General features: G+C 35.8%; 1 protein-coding gene across 2 annotated transcripts in view; it reads right to left on the minus strand.

The window, feature by feature from the left end:
- The window catches only part of RB1CC1 (RB1 inducible coiled-coil 1), a 78,066-nt gene that overhangs the window by 55,835 nt on the left and 8,900 nt on the right, over nt 1-13,331 (minus strand). For both annotated transcript variants that reach the window (XM_040550422.1, XM_040550421.1), the window contains exons 2-5: nt 9,763-9,878; nt 7,786-7,913; nt 4,775-4,901; nt 4,346-4,516 (exon numbers count right to left, since the gene is read on the minus strand). In XM_040550422.1, coding sequence (XP_040406356.1) covers nt 4,346-4,516; nt 4,775-4,901; nt 7,786-7,856 — 369 coding nt within the window. In that variant the 5' untranslated portion in view covers nt 7,857-7,913; nt 9,763-9,878. The remainder of the gene's footprint in view (nt 1-4,345; nt 4,517-4,774; nt 4,902-7,785; nt 7,914-9,762; nt 9,879-13,331) is intronic.

The raw sequence follows: 13,331 nt of genomic DNA on the forward strand, positions 1-13,331 counted from the left end.
TACAGTGGAAAACCAAACAGGTGGCAATAAGCTTGACACAGGAAGGACTTTTGGTTAGGAGGTATTAAAACCTAAAAAAAAGATTAAATGTAAGTTAATGAAATTAGCTCCAATCAGAAAATAAGAAAATTAACATCTGCTGCTTTTACACATCTCTATACCATGTGGATAAAAAGTTACAAGAATGCAAACATTCCGTAGGACTTTTAAAGTTCCTTGTTCAAGAAAAAACTATATTTGTAAGTGGAATTAACTTGGCTCATTCAAGTCATAAAAGCAGTTGAGCTATTCATGTGACAATGGCTCATTAACGTAGGTGAGAGCAACATCTGAAAGAGAAAAATGCAGGCCATGAAAACAAACAGTCTTCCATGAATATCACTGAAAAATGTTACAGTTCTGCATATTTTTTCCCTCCCGATGATTCTAAATTACTGACCTGGAAGAAAAAAACGAGCCATGAAGTAGCAAAGCTTACGCAGATTTCTTAAGAGACTCTTTAACAATAATTCCAACTATAATTATGCTGCTATAACTACGTTCCTGAAGAAATGCACAGAATATGACTATTTACCCAACTCAGAATATTTGAGCTATCTGTAAGGCAGGAACAAAACAGGACCTTCACTGTGAACTAAAAGATAACTTTTGTTTTACCTGACAGTAACCAAGGATATCAGAAAATTAGGACAAAAAAGAGAAATCTAAATCAGTAGTGGTCAGCTCTAGCTGCCCATCTAACAAAGGAAAGATACAAAACAAGATTTTAGGCAGGCAAAAAAACCAACAATGGGGAAGAAAATAAATACACAGACTAAGAAAAATACTTGTTAAAGGAAAACGCAGAACTACTTTTTTACTGCAAACAAGTTTTTAAAACACCATATCCAGAAAGTGAATCAGATATCTGTCAGCTTTCTCTACAGTACAAATAAAGTTCAAAATAAGGTAAGAAAAAAAAACCTTTTCATACTGTTCTACAGCATAATACAACCCATGGAAAAACTGATCAAATTCAAAAGTTTTCAGGAAGACTTAAAATAAGGGAAAACTAAGATGACGACAAAATCCATTACACCCTGAAACATATATAACACTCCATACAAGAAAATAAATTTGCCTATTACTAAATTAGAAGCAGGCCATGCGCTACAAGAGATAACCAAGAATAGTTACTGTACTCCTGCGCAGTAAAATGGAAGTCATCTTCTAAGCAATTTTTACTATTTCATATACTGTCTTACTATTTCTTATAAAATCTGATTTTAAAGTTATACTGCATATCTTCTGGGCAGAAGAGATAGTAAATTAAATGTAAACTGGCAGCTATCTAACATTCTCCTCTACTTTTAAGTAGTTGCACATCACTGTTTCTTATTATTGACAATAAGATTTTGTAATCATAAGCAACAATTTAGATTGAGATTTCTATTCTAATACAAAACATATTTAAATGTAATTAATACTTACTATTAATACATGATAATTATTTAAGTTCCCTAAATAATTACAACAGGCAAAACCACCATCAAGTACTGTAACTGTTTTTCTGGTAACACAAATTGTCTCTAAAATGAATTAAAAGATAAGCCTTCAATCATTATGCTGCAGATTTTTCATGCCCATTTTGCATGAAATCTAGTGTACAGTATAGTGGTTTTGGATGCATCATTCTCACAACTACAGAGGTTCAGAGACTCTGTTCTTCTCCCCAGATCTTAATTTTGAGAAGGACTAATATCCCATGTTCCATCTTCCTCCCAGACCAGAGGCTTACAATGAACCTTGAAGAAGATTAATGATCTAACCACATTTCTAGCCTTTCTCTAATTTCTTCTGAATTACTGCTCAATATGCTTCAAGTAAGCATCATGAAAGGCTGTAGTAACACTGCAATACTCCTTTTATAATACTCCTTTATGAAGTCTTCGCACCCTGGCACATCTCAAGTCAGGTTAGACTATTTACTAATCTTCTATGATACAGAGCTGTTTTCTTAGCATTCCCCTCAACTCTCAGAAAAGCACCCAAAGCATTTTCACAGCCAAATACAGAGCCCATGATTTTGAAATATTTCAAATATTGGACAAAGCTAACTGATGGTATAAATGCACATCAGATTTAAGAACATAACTAGATATTCAGTCTTTATTATTTTTTTTTCAGAAAAAATACTATAATTGTTGCCCTTTACCAGCAGGGAAGAGCTGGAAGAAGTGTGGAACATAGGACAATCTTTTACAAGATCAATGTGCAGGCTAAAACAACAACTCCATTCCACTTAAGTGGATGTTTAAAGACCTTTAAAATCCTAAATCCACCCTCCTTCAACAATAATAATAGATTCCATCAAGCATAGAAAGATTTCTTTACTTTGATCCTGAACTGATTTCCATCTCTATGTAAACTCCACAGTCTTAAGCTAAATGTTATAGCTCCAGTTGGCCAATAAATGCTGTACTTCACACGGACTTTGAGAGTATTTCTGAAATATGGGTTTCCCTGACAGAAGACTTGCCAACAGAACAAGTCAGTTAAGATAAGTAATTTAAAAGCAGAAACACTTGAATAAACTTGCTTGCTCTGTGTATTAATACAGCCTTCAGAATTGAGGGGGAAGAGAAGGTAGCACTAACAATCCTTCTCAAGTAGAAGTATACATTAAAAAAACACTCCTGGAATATAAAAACTTACTCCACGGGAATCAAATCTGTTTATCTATCAATGTATAGTAACTTCACTGGATGAAAACAAAAATCGGGAATCCCTGCTGTGTTAATTTTTCCCCTTCAGAGATGGGGAAAACAAAGGAGAGAAAATATCAACAATTAGAAACAAGAAACTCATTAATACCACCTTTTCAAGTAAAGTTCATACATAAATACCAGAACTCCCATTCATATCAAATCAATTAATATGTTAAGCATTTAACAGACACTAGTCTTATTGACTTTTATAAAATCCTTTTAACACCTCAGAAAAATCAGTATTTCAGTCTCAACTGCTGAAAAAACTATCTTCACACTCCTCAAAGCAAGGAGCACAAATGAAAACCTCCTACTCCTAGATGAATTCACATCTATATCTACTCTTTTCAGTCTGACAGTCATATGATTCACAGATCCCTAATTACTCAAGGTCTTATTTACTAAGTCAGCAATAACTGTCAACAGGTGGTAGATGGAAGAAGAGTGTTTATTGGACTTGATCCTTGCCTTAAATTAGACAGTATGTCAATGTTAGATTATTCAAGCTAACCTCCCCACTCCTGATAGGCCAAGGGGGAAAAAAAGCAAAATGAAACTCTGTGCTATATGCATGACTTGGCACTTTTCTCTGAATTCTTCTGTACAGTACTTAAAAAGTACATCACTTAAAATACTAAATACTCTTTTGGACTGCCTTAATGTTGTTACTGAAACTTGCAAATGATTACCAAGACAACATGCTAAAAGCATGAATTACTATTCAGTCTGTGCTAAATGCTACACAACCACTAACCCACTCCTAACTGTTGGAAATCTAAATAATTATTAGAGACGGTTTTTTAAATAATTATTAGAGACTGTATTATTTAACCCATTTAGAATGTAAAATTTGAAAAGGAAAATGAGGACAGCATTTCGTAACACGAAGAAACGCAGTTAGTTCAGCTACTGCGCACGTCACATTCTAGAACATGCAGCCGTTCATACTGCTTGCACACTTGGTATTTTACTACCCTTGTTGCAGGGTAGCCCCCTCCTCAAAGTAATATGAAATAATCAAATCAGAATTCTAACAAGTTTGCTTTCTATGCGAGTACAAGCCAGCACTCAATAAGAAAACACCTGAAAGACACCTGAAAGACATTTCAGGAAAATGAAGCTTAGCTTTACATGTCTATGCAACTGGTGAGAAATTTATAAGAGGAAACAGGAGGTTGGAAAGGTACTTTGAAAGAGATTATGCTGCATATTTTCTATCTGGGTTAATACTGTTTCTGAACTAACAAACTTTTCTGTCTTCAAGTTGAGACAGAATAAAGTCACTGAAAATGAGGCAGGGAATTGAGGCACGAGTCCAAAGAAACCAAATTTCTTTCATTTTGCCAGTGCTGGAAACATATGCATCCATAAAGCCATACTACAATTTGCTTTCGAAAGCAGCTTTGAAAATGCTACAGAAGCACATTTTAGTACCTACCTTGAAAATTAGAGACAAAGGCTTTAAAGAATAGATCATTAATAGCATATCATTTTCACTGTCTTCTGACAAAACTACTTCAAAATTTGCATCAAGTTACCGCTCTGACATAAAAAGGGTATTGTCCTTTTGTGCGCAAGTACACTACAAATTTACTTACCACAGCAAGTTGTGTCCGTGATGCTACCGTGTGAAAAACTGCAGGCATCATTAGAGACTCTTCTACTTTCAATTCCATCTCATTCTCCGCTGAAAACGTAGTTTTGGGGATAGCTGGGGGACGCTCACACAAGATCATTTCTTTGTTGAATAAGAAAATTGGGTTGGTGTCCTACACTCAAGAAGAAAGTGAAACCACACATTTAGTAAAGGTACCATTCAATCACCAGTTATTCCATCATATGGGTAATGTGTCTTAAGACCATGTTAAAATCCACATGTATAAATAAACTGAATAGATAAAAAAGGTTTCTCAAATGAAAAATTCAGCAAACATGATATACTATGGAAAAATACTTAAAAATCCTTTACTAAAAAAGTTTTTTCTTCCCCTACCACAGCTTAGATTACAAATGCAGTATGCACTTACTGTTCCAGCACTGTAACTACACACTTTTCTGTCTGGTGCCATACACTCTCCTCCATTGACAACCAGTACCTGGTGCTGAATGGCAATCTTATACTTTGCTTGTATCGCATGTTTCAGATCAGCCACGCTGAAAAAAAAAATGGGGGAGAAGATGACAATAACAACATTTGTGTGTCTAATTTCACATATTCCTGTAATATAGACAGGCAACTTGTCCGTTTCAAGGCAAGACTTGTTACATTTGCATTCTGCACAATGAAATATCTGCACATTCTGCACAATGAAATAAGTTTGTAAAGGCTGTAATACGTTGTATTCTGGATATCCATCTAACAAGCTATCAGCTAAAGGAGTAGAGCCTCTAGAACACTGGTATATCATCAGCAATCTTCTTCCAATAAGATCTGATAATGTGCTGAAAGTCTAGATCAAATAAAGCATTTAGGATAACAACTGTAAAAGTCATATTATATTCTTTGAATGCTTACTTTATGAGCATACAAATGACTTTCTGAAATTCTATAATATGACAACAAGAGTACTCAACACTTCATTAAGCCTAATTTAAGCACATTTCCACTTAATCAACTCTGATTGATTTACAGTACATGAAGCACAGTATAATGCTCAACTGACAGGAAATTCAATCAATGAATATGCAACAAACGAATATAAACATTGCAGACACGTTTAATTTAAAAACAGTAGACCAGTAAGCCATCCCTGCTTTTATTCAGCATCCTAGCAGCTTTAATTCCAGGTGATGACATCTTCATGACACTGCTTACTTTAACAATTCTAGACTTTGTCTCAAAGACACAAACAAAATAAAGAATTTGTGAATATGATACAGTAACTGACTAAAACTATAACACACAGTGGTGACAACTGAGCAAAGGCACTGAAAAGCTTCAGATTATCAAGTGAATAATCAACATAAGCATCACTGTTTTTGATATAATTCGCGGGAATCAAAACAAAGTTATTGGCTATAAGGTACTTGAAAAAATAAAGATCTGTTACCTAATATAGCCTACAAACACCTCAAACACAGGCTAGTACTCACTAGCTGTGTTACAAAAAGAATTCACCTGTCATCCCCGTGTTCATTGAGAAAACTGACTGGCACACATTCAAGGAGATAGGCAAAGAACCCAAGAAAAAGGTCTTGCTAAAAAGAGCAAGTGTCTACAGACATACAGAATACAAAGTTAAACTACTCAGCTGAATAGTCTTGTATTTTGTTTTGTCCACCAGTTTTTCCTCAAAAAATAACAGACAGAGCAAGAAGTTGGCCCACACCAGGCTTTAGATACCCTGTCTGGCAGTTCAAATGCTGCACCTCACCATGATTTAGGCAATTTTGAGATCTCAATGTACTAGATGACACACAGAGGTACTGATGTCTGCAAATCACGGAATCATAGAATAACTTAGGTTGGCAAATATGCTTAAGATCACGAAGTCCAACCATCAACCTAAAACTTTCAAGTACACCACTAAACCACGTCCCTAAGCACCACATCCACACATCTTTTAAATACCTCCAGGGATGGTGACACCTCCCTGGCTAGCCTGTTCCAATACCTAACCACCCTCTCCTGATTTCCAATCTAAAGCTTCCCCAGCATAACCTGAGGCTATTTAATTGTGTCCTGACAGTTGTCACTTGAGAAATGTGTCACATCCTCCTTGCTGCGATCTCCTTTCAGGTAGCTGTAGAAAGTGATGAGGTCTCCCCTCAGTATCTTCTTCTCCAGACTGAACAACCCCAGTTTCCGCAGTCACTCCTCATATCTTATTTTCTAGTCCCTTCACCAGCTTCATAACTCAGTAGATCCAAAATAGCTGTGGTATTTTATTTCATCCCCAATAATATCCTCAGTTAGCTTTGCAAAACAGCATACAAAATCATTCAATGCATACAGTGTTAGGGCTCTTCCAGCTCAAAAGTTTCAAAATCATGATTCAACAAGTGAATTTGGAAAGTTACAAACAGAAATTCAGGAGTATGGAAACAATGGACTTCATTACAAAATCCATGGAAGTCTTTCAATCAGCATTATCTAGCACATGTAACAGCATGTACATGAATTACTTGCAACTCATTCAACACTGACAGAATATGAAGACAGCAGGTCAGGTTGGCTCTTGCTAGCTCCAAGGCACATGGGCTATGATGATGTTATACAAGATCTATTGTACTAGATCAGAGTTCTACATGAGAACAAGGGTAGATGCTATAATATACTTAGCATATCTAGGTCTCTCTAAAGCATCATTAAGGTTGCAAGATGCATTTAATATGCAGTGGGGAAAAAAAAAGTTGTAAAGTCGTTGGGATTTGACTGGTAATCTAACACACTGCTCATATTTCAAACAGTTCACAGTTTGGAAGTTTATGTTTTATATAGAGAACGCTGTAAGATATGCTAGAGCCTTACAACATACAACAGAAACAAGTTTTTCCCATCCTGGAACATAAGACAAAAACCTATACGCCAGTTCTTCAGCATCTAGTCTAAAACATTACAGAACACATTTTCTTCAGGATGTATAAATACTGCAAGTAGAAAAAACAATCCGCAGAACTTATTTTATGATACCAATAAACAAAAATCAAAAATGCTGTTCAATAAAAGATCACAGAAGACCAGAAGTAAATCTGACAGTTTTTTCTAAAATGTAATCCCAAGTATAACACCAGACAGAGCTAAGATCAAGTAAATAACACCTACATCCCATGTCACTACTGCAGAAAGTAACCTCCCTGCTCTTTCATGGGACCTCACAGAAGCACAACCACCTGCAAGACACTGAAAATGCTAATAAAAAAATCCCCAATTCACTGAAATACATGAAAACCTAGTGGGGGGAACTATGTGGACATACTCAAAACACAATTGAATATCAACTCTCAAGAACTCATTATACAAAAAAAACAAAGCATACACCACTTCTTTTATTTATTAAAAGAAAACAAACAATACAAGATTAATTTACTTTCTTACTTTTGTACAGCAAGTTCTGTGTCAAAGGTTAAGGTAGTTCCAGTGTTGACCAGAAATACATATAGCTTCATGATGATTTCTTTAGGTCTCTGAAGTTTATAATTTCCACTCTTAAAATCATCTAGAAACTGAAAAAAAAAAGATTGAAGTGTGTTTCACATATGAGTTATGAAAAAGTACGTACATGCTTTTGAAAGAAACACTTTTAGCTACGTAGTGGGTTAATATATCAGCTCTCATATTCTGCAGTTCTTTTGCTGCTAGTAAACGTACAGATGCTCCTCTTACGAGAAACATGGGCACAGGAGGGCATTCTCATATGCAGATGGGCTAGAACACATGAAAGTATACATTGGGGAAAGACAGGAAGGAGAGGAGAAGACAACTTTCAGTTGCAGAGGCCATCATCTGGCATGATTACCTGGCTTTTCTCAGTTATGAAATATATTTTTAAATCCCCATATAGTCATTTCTAGTTATCTTTTCTACACTTTACAAATAGCAGCATGGTCTAAGCTGTAAGTATTCATTCCCCAACCTACATCAAAGTTTACCTATCCCTATGCATAATTTTTTTCCTCTCAGATATAAAGAAACAATATCAATAAAAAAAATTGCTGAAATTAGTTTTTTAAAAGCTATTAGGTAACTACAGACAGATAAAAAAATACAGATTTTCCTTTGTTTTCAGCACTGCTAAATCTATAGCTACCTTCTCAGTCACTACTAGCCACTATGGAACGATCAAAGAAACATTGGACATTTTCAGTCATGTGCCCTACAAGTTTCTGGATTAATGACTATAAGCAAGCACATGTTTTTCCAGAGCACATAATAGAAGAAAAACATTTAATTGCTTTGCAAGACATTCTCAGATTTGATATTCTACCCCTGAAATATTCCATACTTCCAGGCCTTTTTCTCCACACTAACAGAGTGGCTGCAAAAGTACACTGTCACTGCAGTCACTAATGCACTGCTTTTTTTTTTTTTTTTTTGATGTGAAAAGAGTGATGAAAAGTTAAGCTGGAGAAGTTTTAGACTCAGCAATATTCCTACATCATTACAAGAATAACTTTTTGGATTAAATTACTTCACAGGAAGAATAAGTAGTCCTCCTTTCCCTGAAATAAGAGGAAAACACACAAGACCCACACAGCTATTTGTACTATTTTAAAATGAGTTTGAAAATGCATTTATCTTTGTCTACACAGACAAAAAAATCTGACAGACCACAAAGAAAAATAACAAAACAACTATTAAAGTGTGTGAGGGGTCGGAAGATAGTTCTACCAGAAGAACAATTCCAGAAAGTCATTAACAGCTTTTTTTCAAGAATGACTTTCTGCACACTTTTCAAGCATGAACATAAACTAGTCAAGACATGCATTTTAACAAGGCTTAGAAAGAGAACTGTGTCAAATAACAAAAGCCTTAGTAAGGAATATACTCTGTTAAAAAACTTACTAGACATACAAAAATTCCTGAATCTCAAGAACATACTAGCAGTAATTCATTGATTATTTCTATAGCTTAGGCCAGTGAATTTAATAGTCTCATGAGCACAGAGAGACTTCATTTGCCAAAAGTGTGCTTCATTTGCGACTATGGTCCATATAAAATTAGAAATACACGTTAAATACAACGTTTAAAACGAGTACCACAGTGCACGTAAAAGCTGCTGTTCTCGTCTTTCCCACCTAAGCAGAGTAAAATACTTGTATAGTATCTAGTTTTCACAGAAACAGTACTTTGCAAGCCTGAGTGGTATTTAATAGACAATCTGTCCTGAAGCCTCATTTATTCATGTACAGAAAGTGAAATTTTAATTGATACACCTCATTCTTAACACTATGGCTAACCATTTAAAGCTTCTAAAAAAAAAAACACAGTATCAAGATCAGAAATATTTATGACAGCATCTGCCACACATGCATCAGTCTCAAAGTTTTCAACTTCAAGCAAAGAAAGAATTACCTTCAGGCACTATAGAAAGCTATCACCTTCTTCAAATACACAGGGAGAATAAATGCCTGCTTGCTTTACTTGATTTTGGCAACAGAGTAGCATGACTGTTCAAAACCACAGAAGATCTGTAAAGAAAAGACACAGAATGTAATTACTGGTACCATTAAAACATCAGGATTTTATGGTTATCGCTGTATTTAACACTGAAGCCAAAGTATATGCCAATACTAGAAAGAATTATGTAGTTTTTTTTTTTTTTTTAAATTAACAGTGACATCCAGTTGTAAGTCTACGCAAAGCTATTACACACCTTAGTACTTTTTCCCACAAATTCAATTTAAAATCACTGCAACATTTGTCAGTATTTACAAGGAGGTAAAGTTAGTTCACTAAAAAGAACTGCTTGTATTTCCATTAACCAAGTGTTCTTCAGAACTGGTGCAAAATTCTGATACGATGCTAAGAGTAATGCTGATATGGTGTTAAGCTTCAAAACACAATGCAATTGATCTAAGAAAAAACAGAGTAAAGAGGCATTTTCCTAAACTAAAGATGTTACCAGACCCAGCTGCTCATCACTGGCATCTTTGCCATGGGCTTCCTCTCCCAGAAATGCTGTTAAAAATACAACAATCAAAGTGAGCCAGATCAGCAAAAGTGGGCTTTTTATGCCAATTTAGTTCATTTTAACTGCTATCAGTTTGGTAGCACGCTGAAGGAGAAGGAGCCCTTGGCAAGGAGGCGGTGACAAGCAGCAGGGCTCAGTAACTCGTTCAGTTCAACTGGTACAAAAGCAGTCAGGAAAGTGCACAATCAAACTGAAACAAACGTTATTTCTACCATGTTAATACCCGAGCAAGCTCTCTGAGAAGATGATCAGACACTATAAAGGGTGATAATCCACTACTAAAAATAGGATTGCTGAAGCCCCAAAACCATTAGAACATGTAACTTGTTTTACGCAACCCATGCCTCTAACAGTAAACTGGAAACAAACTCTCTTCATCCTGAATTTGTAAACATTATGATCAAGGGAAAGATTACACAACTGCATTTTACGTGCATGGAACAGATGGCAGTTTGTCAGGCAGTTTGTTATTTGAGCTTTTAAGTTATCTTCCTCCATTCCTGCACACTCCCTCTTTCCTCCCATTCAAAAGGCATATACATCACCCAGTCAGAAGTAAAGGTGCAGTATGACAAAAAAAGCAATGTGCTTAAGTATCACCATTGGGAAAAGTACTAACTGAAGCATCCTCCTTTGGCTATCAGCAGTTGTACTCAAGCAAAATAAATTTATGAATACTTGTTTTAGACTGAAGTAATGGATGTTACCATAAATCATAAGAAACTACTTCTACCACAAGGAAGGACCCCAGTACTATAACCTCTATCCTTCTAATTCCTCTGAGACCATTCAGAAGTCAGAAACCAAGTATTGTTTCTTCCACCCAACACTTCACCAAACAAGCTAACAAACAATCCTGAGGGAACTGAAGTATGCTCAGACAAGCAGGACAAATTTTTATGTTCACACTGTTAGGTTACTATTTAAAGAAGAAGAAGAAAAAAGTAGAGTTTACCCACTCCCACGGTTGCCACAAAATTCATTAAGTACTTCCACGAGCAGAGGAGTCACATGAAGCAAGATTTTAGAAAATATATGCTTTGAATGTTGAGTTTTCCTGCACATTCCCTAAGGAATAAGGAAGGCAGGCTGCAGCCCTCCATCTAGCAGGGGCCATCATCTGAAGATAGGACCAAGGGTCTCCCAAGCTGCTTCTTTTCTCAACAATTGAAGAAACTTAACATTGAGAGCTCTCACTATTCTCGCATCTCTGGATAACGCCTGCCTGAGTTTGCCCAACAACGTCCAAGATTAGTTAAAGGGAGATAGATACACATGAAATTCAGTCACAGGTGCCTCAATCTTTTTTCTTCAAAAAGGTTAAAGTAGGCTAACACAAGTAAGGTCAGCTCCATACCACAAATCAGCTTTTAGGTTTGTTCCTAGAATTCAAGAATATGATTCAGCAGTAACACAAGTTTTTAACATAAGCTTGGAGTGAAAATCAGGAACCATCAAGTTTCAACAGAACATACCCATAAACAAATACATTTTATTACTCTTCTGCTTGCATTACTTCAATAGTATGTTAAGAGAATTTCACAATGTGTTACACTGTTACATAGTATACAAGTGTTAGTTAGGATTTTTAGTGTTACGCTGATGAATTATTTCCAGCAACTTTAAAAGAGGTTGAAAAATTACAAAATTTGACAACTACTGAAGACAAAGCTGCTAACTATGTAATTAGAAGCTGTAATGAAATGACTTGTCCACCCAGATTTGTTGTCTGAACCGCATGACCTGCCTGCACCATCAGGTCAATGCTATCATAGAAATAAGATCTTTCAAGTCATGGGGTGGAAGCTTGTATGATCAACACCCAGGAATTATTAACAACGTCATTTAAAAGTGCCAAAAATTTGAAAAGAGGAATTGCTGTAGTAACTGCCGGAGCAGACAGAACATAGTACAAATGAATATAAAAAATGATTAAGATGATAAAAAGTGAAGGTAAGAATAGCACAAAGCAGAAAAACCTTCAAGAAGTAACTCAGATGTGTATTTTGTTACATTAGCTAACGCCAAAAACAGCCAGGAATATGTTATGCTGACAATATAACATTTATTTCATTGCTCTGTGTTGTGTTTACATTGCAATACAATTACATCTGCTTCACTTCACAAGAATATTGCAAGCTTGTCCTATCCAATATAAACTCTGAAACAACTGTGAACTTTTGAAGTCTGTGGTGATCAATACTTTCAATGTATGTTGTTTAGAAATTTTAAAATGCAGCTTATTTAGTTCAGAATATGCTCGTTATTTCTACATCTGTAAAAGGAAATGAATGTCTGTTTACAGACCTTCCCTTTTTGTAACTACAGCACAGACATCATGGGTTTCACAGCACTCCACAAATAATCCTATGGCTACATTAGCCATCCACTTCTCCCACTAAGTGCAGAATCCCTGCTCCATCATCCCACCCTGACCGTTCCACTGCTTCACAGTGCAATTCTTTCCAACTTCACTAACCCAAACACTAGAATACAGCATGCAGGGTAGGACAAAGACGGCAATCAATGTTTATTTTTGCTGTTTGTGTTAAAAGGGGCATCATCAACTTCACTTTAAATTTATCAGGTTTCCTCTACAATATTCTAGTATTTCAGTTCGCACTTTTTTTTTCCTCCTCTCTCTCTCCCCTTTGTATGTTTCTTTGTGTGCTTTTTTTTTCACATCTCATTTTCCATGCCTCCTTTATGAACTGGGTTGTTCAAGTTTTGTCTGTAATCCAAGTTAACACATTTTTATTTAAGCACCTAGAACTTAAACTAAATTATGCCAAAGTCACGGCTTCCCATAAAACCCATGGGTTCAAGAGGGAACAGCAATGCATCAGCAGTATAGGGTACCTTTCTTTTAGTGGGGAAGCGTTACTTCATATCTGCCAAGTAAGTGCTGTACTCATCAGTGCTTCACCTCCAAGGTCAGAGTGGACCAAGG

Source organism: Cygnus olor, chromosome 2, assembly GCF_009769625.2.
Source record: "Cygnus olor isolate bCygOlo1 chromosome 2, bCygOlo1.pri.v2, whole genome shotgun sequence".
Lineage (NCBI taxonomy): Eukaryota > Metazoa > Chordata > Aves > Anseriformes > Anatidae > Cygnus > Cygnus olor.